The 17,859-nt window shown below is 55.7% G+C and overlaps 2 protein-coding genes and 1 long non-coding RNA gene across 4 annotated transcripts in view; 1 reads left to right on the forward strand and 2 right to left on the reverse strand.

The window, feature by feature from the left end:
- LOC127462530 (zinc finger protein 135-like) overlaps window positions 1-4,691 on the reverse strand; it is a gene marked incomplete at its 5' end in the record, with an annotated part of 30,253 nt that extends 25,562 nt beyond the window's left edge. Inside the window, one exon of the mRNA XM_051771182.1 lies at window positions 3,311-4,691. Coding sequence (XP_051627142.1) covers window positions 3,456-4,691 — 1,236 coding nt within the window. The remainder of the gene's footprint in view (window positions 1-3,310) is intronic.
- Window positions 1-17,859, forward strand: part of LOC127462532 (zinc finger protein 665-like) — a 162,832-nt gene that overhangs the window by 26,571 nt on the left and 118,402 nt on the right.
- Window positions 4,700-6,546, reverse strand: LOC127462523 (uncharacterized). 2 transcript variants are annotated; one of them, XR_007900469.1, is made up of 3 exons: window positions 6,019-6,546; window positions 5,068-5,146; window positions 4,700-4,879 (listed from the first exon to the last, which is right to left on the reverse strand). It is a non-coding gene; the product is annotated as an uncharacterized LOC127462523 (long non-coding RNA). The 2 variants fall into 2 exon arrangements; XR_007900468.1 differs by having other exon boundaries at window positions 5,068-5,149.

Below are 17,859 nucleotides of genomic sequence, written 5' to 3' on the forward strand. Positions count from 1 at the left end.
GAGCAAGGAAAGCCAAGAAATCTTTGTTTAGGAATGAGAAAATCCAGCGACTGTGAAGGAGGAGAAGAAGCCACCTGACTCCTCCCCGAGCCATGAACAGTTCATGAAGTGCCTTCCTGGGAATGGCAGGATGGTGTTGACTCTGGATTGCTCACTATGGACTTTGGTAAGACCATTAGGTGAGCTTTTAAAAACAGCCTGTAAGAATGTCCTCACCTGGACAGACGGTGCAAGAGCAGCCTTTAAGCAGCCAAAGCATTTCCTGATGAGAGCCCCGGCTCTGGGTCTGCCAGATCTCTCAAAATCATTTGAACTGTTTACCTATGAGAGACAGAACGTTGCTCTGGGAGTGCTTGCACAATTTCCTGGGCATCGGTGAAAAGCCAAGGCCTATTCCAGCCAAAAACCCTGACTGGGAATTGTACACGATGGAAGCAGCTTTGTTTGGGAGGGAAAAAGAGTGACAGGGTGTGCAGTGACCACCCCAGACAACGGAATCGAATCTTGGCCTCCCCAACGACTGTCTCTGCTCAGAAAGCAGAACTAACTGCCCTGGACTTAAGGAAAAAGAGGCAACATTTGGCATTGAAAACTTTCCCTGAAATTGGAAACCATTTTGCTGACAAATCTGCAAAAGAAGCAGCAGAAAAAGACATTCTGGCTTTAGTCCCAGAAAAGGTCATGTTACCTAAAATTGCCCCAAAGTACAATAAAAAAGGGCTTTCAGTGAATGTAATTGCTCAAAGCTGACTTTCAAGGTACAGGATGGGCTGTCACCTCTACAGGGCAGGTGACAGTCCCACCTATAAATATGGGAAAAAAATATGTAGAAAGACCATGAATGAACCCAAACACTAGTATGGCCAGTCTTTGTGAGCGATGATTTGGGAAAGGTCTTTACCCTTCGAGCCTGCGCAGTGGATTTTTTAGGTGAGACACAGTGTGCGCTGAACTGAGCCCACCCTTTAATCCCGAGGTTCATCTGCCGGGGCCGAGCGAGCTCGGACAGTGGCAGTGAGGTGCTCAGGACGTAGGTTTGTTTAGAGTGACCTTCTCTTAGATGGATGGCCTTACAGGGCTGACGAGCTCCATCTGCCCGGGGGAGTTTCCCTGACTGGGAATCAAACCCGGGCCGCAGCGGTGAGAGTGCCGCAACCTAACCACTAGACCACCGAGGTCCCCACCCAAACACTAGCAATAAAATAACTGTAGGAGTCACAAAAGCTGGAAATCTTCCAGGAGATTATCTGCAAATAGTTTTTACTGAGTTACCCCGGAAAGAAGGATATTAGTACATTTTTAGTGCTAGTCGATACCTTTAGTGGATGGCCAGAGCTCTGTCCTTATTGCACCAACAATGCAAGAGAAGTACTGAAGGTTCTCTTAAACCGCATTATTCCCAGGTTCAGAATTCCTCTAGGAATGTCATCAGATAAAGGATCAGATTTTATTGCAGCAGTGGGACACAAGACAAGTAACATTTGCCAGGAAACCTCAAGGACATCGGTGCAGGCCCTGCCTATGGCATTGCTGAGAATTCAGGGTCAGCCTGGGAGAAGAGACTATTTAAGCCCCTATGAACTAATGGACACTTTAGGATCTACCCTGCAGAAACTCCAGAGATTTGTGGTGACACCTTGGCCAGTGGATTGGACACCCCAGCCTATCTGTCCCTGCCTGGCCATTGGGTCCACATCAAATGGGGAGACTCTGAGCCCCCTCAGGCAAAGGGGAAAGGCCCTTTCCAGGCTTTGTTGACCCCATTTACAGCAGTTACAATTGCAAAGAAGGACCTTGGACACACTATCCTCGAGTTAAGAAAGCTCCATTTGATTGCAAAGGCGAACAGACTGAACCATAAAAATTATAATCCATGTTTGTGTATTATCTTGCATTATGATTTAATGCTGTAGCTGTTGTAGTCACTTATGGTTCAAAGTATGCTTTGAATAATGAGACATTGGCCTAATGGCCAAGTCTTAAGAAAAACAGGGGAGTGATATTTGAGTTTTGAGATGTAACAAGGACTAAGCTTCTGCAGCAGAATGTACCATAGAAACTCCACAGAGCTGATGCAAGGGATTTAAAGGTACTAACCAAGCAAAGTAATGAAACAATGAAGAAGGGAACTGAGGCAGCAGCCAAGCAATACTAAGTAACTCAGGTGAATTGTCTTAAAGAAGTTCATAAGGCGGTCACTTAGAACTTTGGGGGCTCCAGACACAGATGACCATGAGACACTCACGATGAAGCCCCTCAGAGACCTTATAAGGATATGCATATATGCTAATAAGTGTTGGGAAATGTCATGAATACATAACAGGAATGTGGAGAATGAAAAATGAATAATCATGTAACGCTGACATATCAGCTGCAGTGGAGACACCTCTGTGTGCACTTTGGGAACTGATTCCCAGGGCACCCGACGTGTGTGACCGTGCAGCACATCGTGATAAAGAATGTCTGCTGCTAAAACTCACCAATTGGGTCCTAGAGGTTTCTTTAAGAGACAATTTTAGGCAACAAGTGGCCCCTCAGGAGCCCTCTAGTGGGGTGACACAAGGAGGACTCATGGGAGTCCAAATTCTTGATCCATCTTGGAGGCCAGTTATGCCCATCTCACCCCCAACCTCGGCCCCAACCCCTGCCCTGCATGTTCCCCTCAAAACCCCCCTCATTTGCTGCCCATGGGCAAAGGAACTGCCCAGGGACAGAGGGGGGGAACACCCACCCCCCAAGAGGGCAGGCTGGGTTTGGAGCCAGAGAAGGGAAGAGCCCCTCAGAAGCAGATCCTGCCAGCGGGGACAGTGCTTTGGATCAGGGCAATGTCCTCCCTTACACAACTGGCTCAGGGGGAAAACTCCCCCTGGGGAAGGACTGGGACATTCCCACAGAGCCTGGAAGTTTTCATCCCTTCTCAGGGGCCACAACTGGCTCAACCACAGATGGGAGAGGCAGGGTGATGTGTGAGAAGGGGCCTCAAACCATCAAGGACCCCCAAAGTGCCCCGTGATCCCCAGGGTTATACATTTTCTTAAGTGTTATTTTTATGCTTTCTATCACTATAGACAGGAACCAAAACTGCTCCAAACCTGCTTTACATGGCAACCAAAGTATTCTAAACTAAACTCTACTATTTATAGTTATAACCACTAATCATTCACCGTACTTTAATCTGCCCCAAGGGGTCAATTAACAAGAACCTGGGTCACCCTCTTCCTCAGTGGGGGTCGCGACAGGCGTTGGACATGGGGAAGTTTCTGGCAGCTCCTCACAGAACCCAGCCCTGGAGTCCCCCTGCTACCAAAACCTGGCAAACCCAATACACTGCCCAGCATGGATCACCTGGAATGTGGGTCACCAGGTCTGTGCCCAATGTGGGTCCTTTGATGGTTGATGGAATTGGAGCAGCGGACGAAGCTCTTCCTGCAATCAGGGCACTTGCAGGGCTTCTCTTACTGGTGGGTCCGTTGGTGTTTGGTCAAGGTAGAGCTGTGGGAGAAGCTCTTTTCACACTCGTCACACTTGTAGGGCCTCTCCCCGCTGTGGATGCGCCGGTGCCTGATGAGGTGGGAGCTCTGGCTGAAGCTCTTCCCGCAGTCGGTGCAGCGGAAGGGCCTCTCCCCTGTGTGCGTCCGCTGATGTTTGAGGAGATTCGAGCTGGTCTGAAACCTCTTCCCACATTCCCCACACTTGTAGGGCCGTTCCCCACTGTGGATCTTCTGGTGGCGGATGAGGGTGGAGCTGTCGCTAAAACTCTTCCTGCATTCCAAGCACGTGTAGGGTCGCTCTCCGCTGTGCACCCGCTGGTGGGTGAGGAGGCTGGAAAGGCGGCTGAAGCTCTTCCCACATTCACACGGATAGGGCCGTTCCCCAGTATGGATCTGCTGGTGGTGGATCAGGTGAGAACTCTGTCTGAAGCTCTTCCCACATTCCCCACAAATGTAGGGCTGTTCCCCAGTGTGGATGCGCTGGTGGCTGAGGAGATTGGAGCTCTTTATGAAGCTCTTCCCACATTCCTCACACTTGTAGGGCCGTTCCCCAGTGTGGATCTTCTGGTGGGTGAGGAGGTAGGAGCTGTCACTGAAGCTTTTCCCACATTCCAAGCACTTGAAGGGTCGCTCCCCGGTGTGGATGATCTGGTGGATGATCAGGTGGGAGCTGCGGCTGAAGCTCTTCCCACATTTCCCACACTTGTAGGGCCGCTCTCCAGTGTGGATATGCTGGTGTCGTCTCAGGGTTGACCTCTCACTGAAGCTCTTCCCACATTCCAAGCACTTGTAGGGTCGTTTCTCAGTGTGGATCTTCTGGTGTCTGCTCAGGGTGGAGTTGTCACTGAAGCTCTTCCCACATTTCCCACATGTGTAGGGACGTTCTCCAGTGTGGATGTGCTGATGGGCAAGGAGGTTGGAGCTCTGTCTGAAGCACTTCCCACATTCCAAGCACTTGTAGGGCCGTTTCTCAGTGTGGATCTTCTGGTGCCTACTCAGGGCAGAGCTGTCAGTGAAGCTCTTCCCACATTTCCCACATGTGTAAGGACGTTCTCCGGTGTGGATGCGCTGGTGGGAAAGGAGGTGGGCGCTCTGCCTGAAGCACTTCCCACACTGCAAACACTTGAAGAGTTTCTCCCTGGTGTGAAACTGCTCATGGACCTCCAGGTTGGAGCTCTGGCTCAAGCTCCGTCCACCTTCCCGGCACAGGCTGGCTCTTTCCTCCTCAGAGCACCCTGGGCTGGCTTTGGAGACCCTCCTCCTGGGGTACCTTCGTGGCTTTTCCTCCCCGCTGCCTTCCTGCGCCGTGGAGCCCTTCAAAACAGCCTCTCCCACCAGGCTCTGCCGGGAGGATTTGTCCTCCGGGCTCTCCGTCCTCAGCTCGGGGCCTGGGGCAGGAGGGAAGAAGGACAGGGAGGGGATTTGCCTCCGGCCCAGAGGGAAGGCCAAGGACATCCCCCCAACTCCGGCCCCGGCAGGACGGCGGCGGCAGCGGGGTTGTCCTGCAGCCGGGGGCGATGCTCAGCTGGGAGATACAGGACAAGACAGGGCAAAGGGGCACTGACTTCCTCCTCACCTGCCTGGGGGTCCTGGGGCATCTTCCTCTTCCTCGCAGCCTCCTCCTCTATCTGGCCAAGGTTTGGGAAGGAGAAATCCTGCTGTGGGGGGAATAACAAGGTGTGAGTGCGTTTGGTTGGGAGTTCCTCCTGCCCAAGTCCATCTCTAGAAGTCACTGGGCATCTTGTGACCATAAAACCTCCAAAACATCAAGATTCAGCCTAAAAAACCTCAGAAACATTTAGATTAATCCCCCAAAACTGCAGAAGAACAAGTTTCAGTTGAAAACAAAAGTCCCAGGAGCTCTCCCTCTCTGGACTCTCAGTTTTGGGGTTCTGCGGGTCCCCCTGTTCTATGCTGTTGGGGGTCCTCTCTCCCGAGTCCTGCTTACCAATTGCAGGGGTGTCCCATGGGATTATTCTCCCCTGACTCTCTGTTTTAGGGTGCCAGGAAACCCGGAGGTCCCCCCTCTCTGATTTCTCAGCTCTATTGTTCCAGGGACCTCAGGGGTCACCCTGTCCAGGCTCCCTCCTTGTCCAGCCTTACAGGAGACCCGTCTTCGGGATCCCGCCCCCCCCCCAGGCTGCCGGGGGTCCCCCAGCTCCGCTCTCGCCCCGCTCCGCTCTCCCCACTCCAGGGGTTCCTCCCCCCCACCCCCGGCTCTCCCGAGGGGTCCCCAAACCCGCTGGGTCGTGTCCGTCCGTCCCCCCCGGCCCAGCCCCCCCCGCCGGTACCGGGGGACAGCGGAGGCGGCGGGGCCTGACCCGGGATCACCGACACCCACCGCGGGGGGGACCCGCATCCCCCCGCCCAGCGCCGGGAACCCACCCCGGGACCCCCCAAAACACCTCCCGGGGATCCTCGATATCCCCCCGAGGAGCATTTGGGGCTCAGCTTTGGGGTCCTGCAAGATCCAAACATTCACCCCCCTACCCGCCATGAACAAAAAACAACGAACCAACCAACCAACCAAGATTTTTGGGACGAGCTCCTTCTGGCCAGGAACGTGCGGGACGGGGCGGGGCGATCCTCTCTCGTTTCCTTTTCCTCCTTTATCCCCTCCCGTTCCTCCCGCTCCGCCTTTTCCTGTTCCGTCCCTGCGGCCGCGGAGCTCTCGGGTGAGCGGGGGGGACACGGTGGGAAAGGGGGGAAGAGAGGGGGAAAGGAGGGGATGGGACCCCCAAAGTGAGCGCGAGGGGCGGTGGGTCACCCCCAAAGGGAGCTGGGAAGGAGCCGGGGTTTGGGGGGACGGTGGGAAAGGGGTGGGAGAGGGGGAATAAGGGGAGGTGGGACGGCGGGAAAGGGCTTCCCTTGGGGTCCCTTCGTGTCCCCATCCCTTGGGCCCTGGAGAGGGGGAGCCTGGCGAGAGGAGACCCCCGAGCCCCCTGTCCCTAGCGAGCGGTCGGGGCCGTGCTGCTCGTTCTGAATTCCCGTCAGGCTGAACAAAGACCCGCTCCCGTGTCAGGAGCTCTTGTGTTTTCTTGTCCCCAGCACTTCCAGGAGCTCCCCCCGCATTCCCAAAGTCCTGGCGGGCGCTGGCTCGCAAGGCCCAGCAGAGCCCCCCAGTCCCCGCCGTGCCCCCCCAAGCTCGGTGCGGGGGTGGGACAGAACAGGAGAGCCGGGCTGGGCCCGGGGAAAGGCCGGGAAGGGAAGCAGGAATGGCCCCGGGGCTTGGATGCCGCGTTGGTGCTGCCGCGGGGCTGGGCCGGAGCTGGGAAACAGGGCCGGGCAAGGGAGGAGAGAGAAAGTGCTGCGGGACTCCAGAGCCGAGCCCCGAATGTCTGGGGGGCTCTGGGTTTGTGGGGTTTTGAGGGAGAGGATGTTTGGGTGTTGCAGGACCCCAAAGCTGAGCCGCAAATGCGCCTTGGGGGGCTATCGGGGGTCCCCGGGAGGTGTTTTTGGGGGTGCCGGTGTGGGTTCCCGGCGGTAGGTGGGGGATGCGGGTGTCCCCCCCGCGGTGGGGTCGGTGTTGCTGGGTCAGGCCCTTGGTTGCCAGCCCGGAGCAGGGAGAGGGGGGAGCCCTGGTAGCCCGAGAGGGGGATCCGGGAGGGGGGGACCCTCGGGCCCCCAAAGTGGAGAGAGCAGAGAGGGGGAAGTGCTGGCAGGGTTATTTTGGGCTGAGTCTTGGGGGTGCAGGGGGGACACAGTGCTGGGGAAGGGGGTTCCCGGGGGTCCCAGGTCTAAGTAAAGGGGGTGCAGAGATTGGAGAGGTGGGATGGGGTGTCAGTGGGGATCCAAGGGTCCTCGGTGTCAGGGAAAGGGGGAGTCACAGGGTAGGGGGACACAGAATGACAGGAAAGGGGGTTCAGGGGGTTCCTCAGTGCTCAAAACACGGGGTTCTGGGGTTTCAGAAAGGCAGGAATGGGAGTCCAGGGGGTCCCAGGGTCAAGGAAAAGGGAGACCTGGGGGCTGGGAGAGGCGGGATGGCAGGGGAAGGGGGTGCAGGGGGGTATTGGTGGAGGATAAGTGGTTAAGAGGGGTTCCTGTGCCCAGGAATGGGGGCTCAAGGGGGGTCCCAGAATCAAGGAGAAAGTGAGAATGTAGGGACTGGCACTAGAGTGGGTCTAGAGGGTCCCTGTGCCCAGGAAAGGGGGGTCCAGGGGCCTCCAGTGTCAGGGAAAGGTGGTTCACTGGGTGGAGAGACCTGGGATGTGCAGGAAGGGGGTTCAGGGAGTACTGGGATTTGAGGAAAGGAGGGGTTGTGGGCTGGAAGAGGCAGGAATGGGGGCCCAGGGGGTGCCAGGGTCAAGGAAAAGGGATGGTCTGAGGTCTTGGAGAGGTGGGATGATGGGGAATGGGGCTGCAGGTGGTCACGGGTCTGCAGAAGGGGGTGCAGGGGGGCCTCAGTGTATGGAAATGGGGGATTCAGGGAGTGCCAGGAAAGGGGGAGCACAGGAGTCTAGGAGTCAAAGAAAGTGGGGTCTGGAAAACCAGGAATGGCTGAGCAGGGGGTCCCAGTGCCCAGGAAAAGGGGGTGCAGGGAGATCCCAATAATAATAGGGAAGAGAAGGAGGGAACAATGGGATGGGGCTCCTAAGTGCTGATTTCCAGGGGCGGGAAGGTGGGGAGAGGGCAGGGAAGTGCCCCCAGGGAAAGGGATCCCTGAGCGGATCTGCTGGTCAGGGCCGGAGTGGGAACTGGGAACAAGGATTTTGGGAATGCAGAGCAGTGGGAGGGGAGTTGCCCTCTCCCTCCTGCCCATCCTGTGCTTCCCAGAGCCCAGGCATGCCAAGTTGCCCCCAGTGACCCAGTCACTACCAGTTGATCCCACTTGCTGCCAGTGTGGTCTCAGTCATCCCCAGACACTCCCAGTATGACCCCACTATGGGCCCTGTTGCTCCCAGAATGATCCCACTTGCCCCAGTTGTGGTCCCAGTCCCCCCAGTATGGTTCCAGTATCTTCCAGTTGATCCCAGCTGGGTCCCAATCTGTCCCCAGTTGGTTCCCAGTGTTGGCCCTGTAGGTCCCAGTAACCCAACTTAAGGTTCCGTTCACACACCCTGTAATCCCAGTGTGATCCCAGCCACTCCCAGTATAGTTCCAGTCACTTCCAGTACGATCCCAGTCATTCCCAGTGTGATTCCAGTTGCCCCTGACATGGTCCCAGTTGCTTCCTGTCAACACCAGTATGATCCCAGTCAACGCCAGCATGAGCCCAGTTGCTTCCAGTCACTCCCAGTATGATCCCAGTTGCCTACAGTGTGTGGCCACTTGCTCCCAGTATTAACCCAGTCACTCCTAGTATGATGCTTTTAGGGGTAGGTGCAATCGTGCAAGAGTTTGTAACGGAAATCTAGAACTTGTTTTGCTTAGAAAAACTGCAAAAGGCCTTTTCAAACGGGTTAGATGGGTTTTTTTACCTCCTGCGTTTCAGAGAAAGTTGCAGGGAAGGTGTGAGCAGCTCTCTCTCTCTGTGGTATACAGAAAGATGACATGTTTGCAGACATGTACAAGGCCTCCTGGGGCCGGCAGGGGGAGAGAGGGAAGATACAAGAAGCCTTGGAGAAGGTGGGGCATGGCCTTATTCCCCTGAAAGGTCTGATGTGCTGCATCATAAAAAAGTGTTTCTTGCATCTGAAATAAACCTTTTTTTAATCCTTCCACTGCCTTGGTGTTCTTGGGAAGAATACCTGCATATGTTTACGTTACAATGCTTTTTACTCCCAGTTCCTCGCAGTCCCCCCCAGTATGATCTCAGTCACTCCCAGCATGATCCCAGTATATCCCAGTTGCCCCCAACAGGGTCCCAATTGCACCCAGCATATTCCTAGCCACTGCCAGTATGATCCTAGTCACTCGCAGTATGATCCCAGTTGCCCCCAGCATGGTCCCAGTTGCTCCCTGTTCCTCCCAGTTGCCAGTTTCACCCAGTTGCCACTAGCAGTCCCAGTCACTGCTAATATGATCCCAGTTGCTCCAAGTATATCCCAGTTGTCCCCAGCAGAATCCTGATTGCCCCCAGGATGCTCCTTGTCACTCTCAGTATGAGTCTACTATGATCCCAGTCACCCTCAGCGTGATCCCAGTGTCCCCCAGTATGGGCCTAGCTGCTCCCAGTGTGATCCCAGTATGGTCCCAATTGCCCCCAGCATGGTTTCAGTTGCTTCCCATTCCTCCCACTGTGATCCCAGTTGAACACAGTTGCCCCTAGTATAGTCCCAGTGTGACCCCAGTCTCTCCCAGCATGGTCCCAGTCACCCCTAGTATGGTTACAGACACTCTCCATATGATCCCAGTGTAGCCCAGTCTCTCCCAGTATGATCTCAGGATGATCCCAGTGTAGCCCAGTCTCTCCCAGTATGATTTCAGGATGATCCCAGCGTAGCCCAGTCACTCCCAGGATGATCTCAGGATGATCCCAGTGTAGCCCAGTCTCTCCCAGTATGATCTCAGGATGATCCCAGTGTAGCCCAGTCACTCCCAGGATGATCTCAGGATGATCCCAGTGTAGCCCAGTCTCTCCCAGTATGATCTCAGGATGATCCCAGCGTAGCCCAGTCACTCCCAGGATGATCTCAGGATGATCCCAGTGTAGCCCAGTTGCTCCCAGGATGAGCTCAAAGCTCCTGGAACACCTGGAGGACCCACCCAGAGAAGGGTCCTTCCAGGTTCTGCAGCTGCAGAAGAGCCCCCAGGAGCCGAGGTCCCCCCAGAGCCCCCCAGACAGGAGAAGGGGGTGACAACTCTCTGGCCCCAGGAGTGCAGGAGTGTGTCCAGCCCGACCCCCCAGCAAGGGGCTCCCACAACCCCTCAACACCTCCAGGGATGGGGAGCTCACGGCAGATATCTTGGGAGAGTCTCATTTTAGGTTTTGGGGGTGGAGGTTTGGAGCTTGGGGAACTCCAGAGCTGAGTCCCAAATGTCCCTTGGGGGGATATTGAGCAGTTCCCAGGAAGTGGGTTTTTTGGGGGGGTTTTGGTGGCAGCTGCCAGATTATACCAATGGTTGGAATTTAAGGAATTACAGAGCTGTGATTGAACCACTTTTGTCCTGCAGCTTTTAATGATGGAAAATCAGATAAACTTATATAAAATGAACTATTCATTATTACAATTGAACAGACAAAAAATTTTAATCAGAATTATTTACTACACAATATAAATGTTAAAACTACCAGTAGTATAGTATAAGATTGTTGAAACAATTATACTAAAGCTGACAAAAAAGAAACAATTATTAAATAGAGATTGATGTGACTCACCCAGACCAACATTTGTGGGGAAATCTCTGCTCTCAGCCTCCAGGAGTGACCTTTGGCGGGGTCTCCAGCCAAGGGAGGAACCTCCACTCATACACCCCAAGAAGGGTTTTGTTGGAAGAACCTGCCCCTGGGAAAGGGGACTGGAACTTTATAGTATCAAGTGATGGACTGACAGCCCTTGGACTCCAGGGTTGCCTCACCATCAGGATGTTAATTCAGGGTTGAACCCAGACTGGTTTCAACATCTCCTGGCCTGGCCTGGGCCCCTCTCAGCTCAGCACTGATACATTTGCAAATAGGGCATTGTCTTGGTCCCATTCCAGGGGGGAATGTGCTGCCACAGTGTCCCAGTGTGCCTGTCATTCCATCCTGCCCTGCAGTGTCACAATGGTCCCTTGATTCCACAACTTCCCCAAATGTTTCCAGGTTCCTTTGGTTCCACGAGGCCCCCATGTCACAAAGGCCCCTGGATTCCATGAGTTTCCACAGTGTCTCAGGGTCCCTTTTTTCCAGGAGGCCCTGCAGGGTCCCAATTGTCCCTTGATTGCAGGAGGTTCCCAAATGTCTCAGGGTTCTTTGGTTCCAGGAGGCCCTGCAGTGTCACCTTGGCCCCTTCATTCCATGCAGGCCCAGGCAGAGGAACCCCAGCACGGAGCCCCCGACCCCCGTCGGCATCTTGGGGGGCGGCGTCCGACGGCAGCTCGGGGTGGGGGGGCAGCTGGGGGCAACTGGGATATACTGGGAGAGACCAGGAGTGACTGGGAACAGGCTGGGACTGACTGGGCCCTGTGGAACACTGTGAAAGTTCTGGAGGGGCTGTTTTAAGCGAGCTCTGGAAAACTGTCCTGGCTGTGCAGGGCAGGAGATGCTGATGTTCTGCAGGCCCCCAGCTCTGCTCTCTGGCTCCTGGTTTCCCTCGTGCTGGGCAGTTTGAGCCCAGGCAGGGGCAGCCCTCCAGGAGGTTGTGGTGCTGCAGGGCCCAGGGGCTGTGCCCCGAGGAGCTCCTGCCCCAGGGGCTCAGGGACCTGGCAGTCTGTGCTGCTGGGGGCAGGATCGTGCCCCGGGCTGTGGCTCCTGGGTGCAGAGGAGGAAGGAGAAGCACAGCTTTGGTCCCCACTCTTGTGTCCGGAGGTGCAATAGGCTGGGCTGGGGGTGGTGGCCTGGCTGGTCTCTCTTTGGCCTCGGCTGTGGGGTCTGCAGGGCCAAGTTTTGCCCTGCCCTGTTTGCAGCCTGGTGCTGACCCACTGCTGGGGCCCCCGGGCAGGTGAGTGTTTCTGCCCTGGGCTGTTCTCACTCACACCACATGTATGTGAGGGGGCACTGAGGTGTGTTCCTGCCCTGGGAGAAATAGCTCTCATTAAAATTTGGGAGATGGCCAAATAAAGTGAAACAAAGAACTTTATTAACAGCGCTGGGTGCACCCAACTCGTGACCAGGTTCCAGCACCCCGGGATGGGAGGGACGAGCCCTTTTAAGACCCTTCGATTTGCAGAACCACTCCCTCGCTCCTCCCATGCCAGGCCTCGCTCTTTTCTTCCTTCAAAGGCCATCTTTGCTTTCTGCTGCAGTCCCTTGGTTGTCCCCATGCCCCTGTCAGGTTGTTTCCCTGCCCCGGCCGCACGGTCCCTTGGCAGTGAGCCCAGGCTGCTCTCACCACCTCACGTTCTTCCCGGCTCACCTTGGCACTGCAGCAGTGAGGCAGCAGAACTGTCAGTAGCAGTAGGAACAATGAGCAGCAATGGGCAACCCCAACAGAGCTGTGTGGAGCAGCAGGTAGGCAGGACTGTAAGCAGCAGCAATCAGTAACTTTAAGCAGAACCACAAGCAGCCCACCAGTCCCTGACCACAAAATGGCTCCTCAGCTTTCCAAACAAAATGGCCCCAGGTGTCTGGGCACAAGGCAGCCCTGGAAACCCCTGCTTGTGATAAAACCCTCTTATTTATTTCCCACATGCCCCAAATCCTGTGTCTTGGACACTCTTGGTCCTTTCCTGGAGCATCTTCTCCCAAGCTGGGTCCTTGCCTGTTCCTCCCTGGAGCACAAACCGGGCCATTTGCAGTGGGACCTGCTGGGGGACCTGCCCTGGTCCCCGTGGCTCTGCTCTCTGGGGACAGGGAGCCTTTGGGGACTCTCTCAAGCCACCCCCACTCATGTCCTGCTGGTCACCCAGGTGGCCCTGGCAGTGCCTGGGAACATGACTGGGATGGGGGGTGTGCCCACCCGTGCCAGCAGGGAAGGGCACAAGTTCCAGGGGGGATGTCCAGGGAGACAGGACACTGCAGAGGAAGGGTCTGGGGGGTGCAGAGTGACAACAGAGAGGGGAGGGCGGATATTTGGCATCCCCTCCTCTGCTTGCTTCAGGCTTCAAGAAGACACCACAAGGAGAAATCACATGGAGAAATATTTATTGATCAAAGACTATGAAAAGCCTCAGAAACAGGGGTGAAAATGTCCTTCCTGGGGGACACCAGTCCAAAGAAGCTCCTGGTTTCTGTCCAGGCAGGAGCAGGTGCCCGTGGGCTCCAGGGGGTCAATGCAGATAAAATCACTGGGGGGGGCTCCTTCAGCAGCAGCATTTAACGCATTTGGACAGGCCAGGGACCATCTCCATGTCCTGCACAGAAGGGCTTCACCCTCCTCAGGATCCCTGAGTGACACAATGACACCAAAACCCAGGAATGACAGAGCAGCTGCACCCACAAACTTGGATTTTCCCTTTTTCAAATGTCATTTAACTCACTAAATACATCTCTTACCTAGGAATGGTACAGCACAGTCAGACACATAAAGAAATTGAAGGGCCAACACCCATTTACCAATTCCAAATTTTAATGGTTGAAAGAAAGGCCCATTTTCCTTTTGCCCTGTGCCACCAACAACAGGAATCGTTTCTGACTAAATTGTCCTTTACTCTTATTTCAAACCCAACACGCCACTCCAGGATCTCCCAAGAAATCCATTTTCTCCCTCCCCAGTGTCCATGTAGCAGAGGTTCAGCTGGGGATGACACCTCTGGGCCCCCACACACCTTCCAAGGGCAGGAGCCTTCCTGCCTGGCCGGGAGCCCTGGGGGGAGTCCAGGCTGTGGCAGCTCCTGTTTGTGCCTTCCCCACGCACATTCCAAATCCCTGCTCTCACACTAAACCCTCCAAAGCTTTCCAAACCCAAATCCTTTCTTCTGCTCCTCTCTCACTGGGACCATTTCTGCCTCCTTCCCCTGCAGCTGGAGGAACCTCCCCAGCTGCTGCTGCTCCCTGGCATCAAACCACACCTTCCCAAACCCTGATATTGCTCAGTTCAAAGAACAAATCTAGAGATTTCAGTTCACTTCTCTTTTCTCTGACAAAACAACAGGAACTGAAGAACTGTACTATAATCCACAACCTGAATCTCTAATTCACTAATCACTAATTGAATATCGGCACAATTAACACAAATCCAACCCCTGCAAACACTAAAGCTGACACTAAAGAATGCTCTGAACACACAATTCCAGCTTAACAGCTACCTTCCTTCAAATATTTAATGTGCACCAAATGCTTTAAAATGCACACAAGAACAAACTACTGCATTTAACACTCTTACAGTAAGTGAATTTTTTCTTTTTTATATCTATTATGGGCGTCCCCGAGTCAGACAGGATTCTAATACTATAACACACACTCCCAGTAACACACACTCCCCAAACAATTCACTTTCTCCAGCACTGACCATTGGGTTTGACAAACACAGTTACCTGAGCAAAGCCCTCCCCAAAGCAGCTCTATGGGCAAGAGCTCTGTGTGTGACTGATCTGTGGGCAAAGCACACGTGGGGCCTGGAACCCACCCCTGAACCACACCTGGGGCCTGGAACCCACCCCTGAACCACACCTGGGGCCTGGAACCCACCCCTGAACCACACCTGGGGCCTGGAACCCACCCCCTGAACCACACCTGGGGCCTGGAACCCACCCCCTGAACCACACCTGGGGCCTGGAACCCACCCCTGAACCACACCTGGGGCCTGGAACCCACCCCTTTCACTCACTCAGTAGTGATTTCTTCTCATAAGCCAAATATCACACTCCTTCTTTTACAGTTATATCATCAATTTTTACAACCCAATTCTTTTCTATTCTGTTCTAGAGCTCCATTTCTAGGATGCTTAGGTATACCTTCTATATGCTCAGGAATGCCTTAATAAAATTCCAGGGATCTTGCTTTGAACTCACCAGATCCAGGGACTGAGATCTCCCAGAAGAATATTTTCACGGCTCGCTGGAGTCCTCAGGGTCCCGGAATCCCTGGAGGGTCGACAGCATTGTCCCACCTGGGTCACCAAGAACTGTCCCTGAAAATCGTTGGGAAGAAATGAAACCCTCCAACGCCCCAGGAAGTGTTGGTGAGCCAGGCACTGCTTTGTTCTGGCTCCCAGAGACAGGGAGCCAGTCATTCCAGCCACACGTGTCCCTTTCCAGACTTTTCACACATTTATACATTTGAACAAACAAACAAATTAATGTTCACTGGTTCTAATTTACCTGAATTAATGAACTAATGAATGATCTTCATTAATTAATACTCTAATTAGTATTCTATCCTTATTGGCTAATTTGGTCCACGTTCTTTGGTCCTCTTAGCACTCCTCCTCAGACACAGAGTCTTCAGCTCTCAGACTGCAATGTCTTTGTTAATCCCCTCTGGACCTTCTGGTTCCTCCAACATGTCCTTGAAGGACCAGGAATTTAAGATCCCAGATGTCCCATCTTCAGCTCCCTGGGGCTTTGTTTATGGAAGCTCATCAGAGCCAGTGCAGAGAAACTCCAAGTTTGGGTGCTTTAAAGATCAAACCGACAAGAGCCCGTGAAAAGAAACCCGGTCAACTGCTGCCCCTGCCTAAAATTTTCGGCAAGTTGGATCATTTCCAACAAGACCAACCCCCACCGCGGGGGGGGACCCTGCATCCCCCCGCCCACCGCCGGGGCTCTGCCGGGAACCGCCACCGGGACAGCCCCAAAACCAAATCACCTCCCGCGGACCGCCCCCGATCCCCACAAGGGGCATTTGCGGCTCAGCTTTGGAGTCCTTCCAGCTCCAAATGTCTTCCCCTGCAAAGAACCCCCTTTCCTGCAGCCCCACCCCCAAAGCAGTGCTCAGCCAATCCGAGCGCGCAGCGCTGATGACTCATCAGTTGCCAGCCAGACCCGCAGCGCCCAGCGCTCCCCCCGGACCCCCCCAGGGTCCCCCCTCGGCCCCAGCGCCCCCGGGACGGGAATTTGGGGAAAGGGGAGGTGGGGGGTGCCCAGGCCGGGCCCCCCCGCGCCGTCCCGGCCGTGGCGGCTGCGGCGGCGGCCGAGTGCGGGCGGGAGCGGCCAAGAGCCCAGCGCTGCCCCATCCCGACCTGCCCCAGCTCCAACGGGAATAGGAGGGGGAGGAGAAAGAAAACCAGGGAGAGGAGGAGGGAGTGGGGAGGAGGAGGAGAAAACGCACGTGGATGCACCGCCCGCTGTATCCGCAGCCCCCGCGTCCCGGGAGCATCGCCCCCCGCATCCCGCAGGTGACCGGGGAGGGGGAGCTCGCCCCAACCATCTTGAGGGACTTTGGGAATTTTTTTTTCGGGGAGCGGGAGGATGTTTGGATTCTGCAGAACTCCAAAGCTGAGCCGCAAATGCCACTTGGGGGGATATTGGGAGATCCCCGGGAGGTGGTTTTTTTTGGGGGAGGAGGGATCCTGGTGACGGCTGCCGGGAGAGCCCCGACGATGAGCAGGGGGATGTTGGGTGCCCGGAGCCACGTGGCGATCGCCGGATACCGGCGGGGAGTGGGGGGACGGGAGACCCCCTGCAGCCCGGGGAGGAGCCCACGCGGAACAGGCTCCTGCAGGACTTGTGACCCCGTGGGGGACCCACGGTGGAGCAGCCTGTTCCCGAGGGACTGTCTCCCGTGCCAAGTACCCCACGCTGGACGGAGCAGACACGGACTCCTCTCCCTGAGCGGAAGCAGCGGTGGGACCCCCATCCCCCTGTGCCGCGGAGCGGAGGGAGGGAATAGGGGATAAAGTGAAGTCCGTGAAGGAGGGAGGGGTGGGGGGAGGTGTTTTATTAGGATTCGTTTGGCTTCTCATCCTCCTGCTCGGATCTGAGCCGTTCCCAACCCCATCAATGTCCCCCAGTCGGGTCTTTGGGACGGCGATCGGGCAATGCCCTGTTCCTGCCCCCGGCCCGGGCCGCGCCACAAAATGGCGGCGGCAGAGCTCGAGTCCCGACATGATTGGCTGCTTCTCCCGTCACTCCTCGCCCTCGCGCGCTGATTGGTCGGATTGGGCGGACACTGCCCCCGCATTCGTTTTCCGGGCCAGGGCAGCGGCGGCAGCGCCCGGACGGTGCTGAGGCGGCGGCGGAGCTTGGAGGCGGCGCTGGAGCAGGTGGGACCCGCGCTCGGTCCTGCCGGGGCTCGGGGCTCGCTGCGGGCGGAGGGGGCGGGAGGCGCCGCGGGAAGCGGGGTCTGGCGGGCTCGGCCTGCCCCGGGCGGGCCGGTGTCGGCGGCCCTGGGGAGCGGGGTCTGGCGGGCTCGGCCCGCCGTGTCCCCCCGTGTCCCCTCCCCAGGGGCCGCTGAGGGAGCGGCTGCCCGCGGGCTCCTCCTTCCCGCTGGGCCTCGGCGGGCTCGCAACGGGTTTGTGCCTCGGCCTTGGCCGCAAACATCGCGTTCGTTCCCCGGGCTGCGACAAGCCGATAATGACACACTCGAGAGACACATTGAGTCGTTATTGTTTCAGAGTTGGCTGCCCGGGGCTGTTTCACAACTCAAGCACAACTCGCAAAGCTTTTTACTATTTATCATCATCACCATCATGGCTAGGCTTCGCAAAGGAAGATTTAGGAAGGCTCTATCCACGTTTGTTACAAGCACGCTGGTGGCTAATGAGGCTAATGAGGCCAATACGAGATAGACATATCCGATTGCAAAAGGCACAGCAGAAAGACTCCTTAGGTGGGGTATTCTGCAAGACACGATTCTTTCTGCGTTGTCTTTTCTCCTCGAGAGTGATCCTGCGTGCGTTCTCAAAGGAAACAGCAGCGTTATAGATGGTGTGTCTCCAGGCCTTCCAGAGTAGACCAGTTATGGTGA

This window comes from Manacus candei, unplaced genomic scaffold, assembly GCF_025592945.1.
Source record: "Manacus candei isolate 608988 ecotype Guabito, Panama unplaced genomic scaffold, ASM2559294v1 h1tg000129l, whole genome shotgun sequence".
NCBI lineage: Eukaryota > Metazoa > Chordata > Aves > Passeriformes > Pipridae > Manacus > Manacus candei.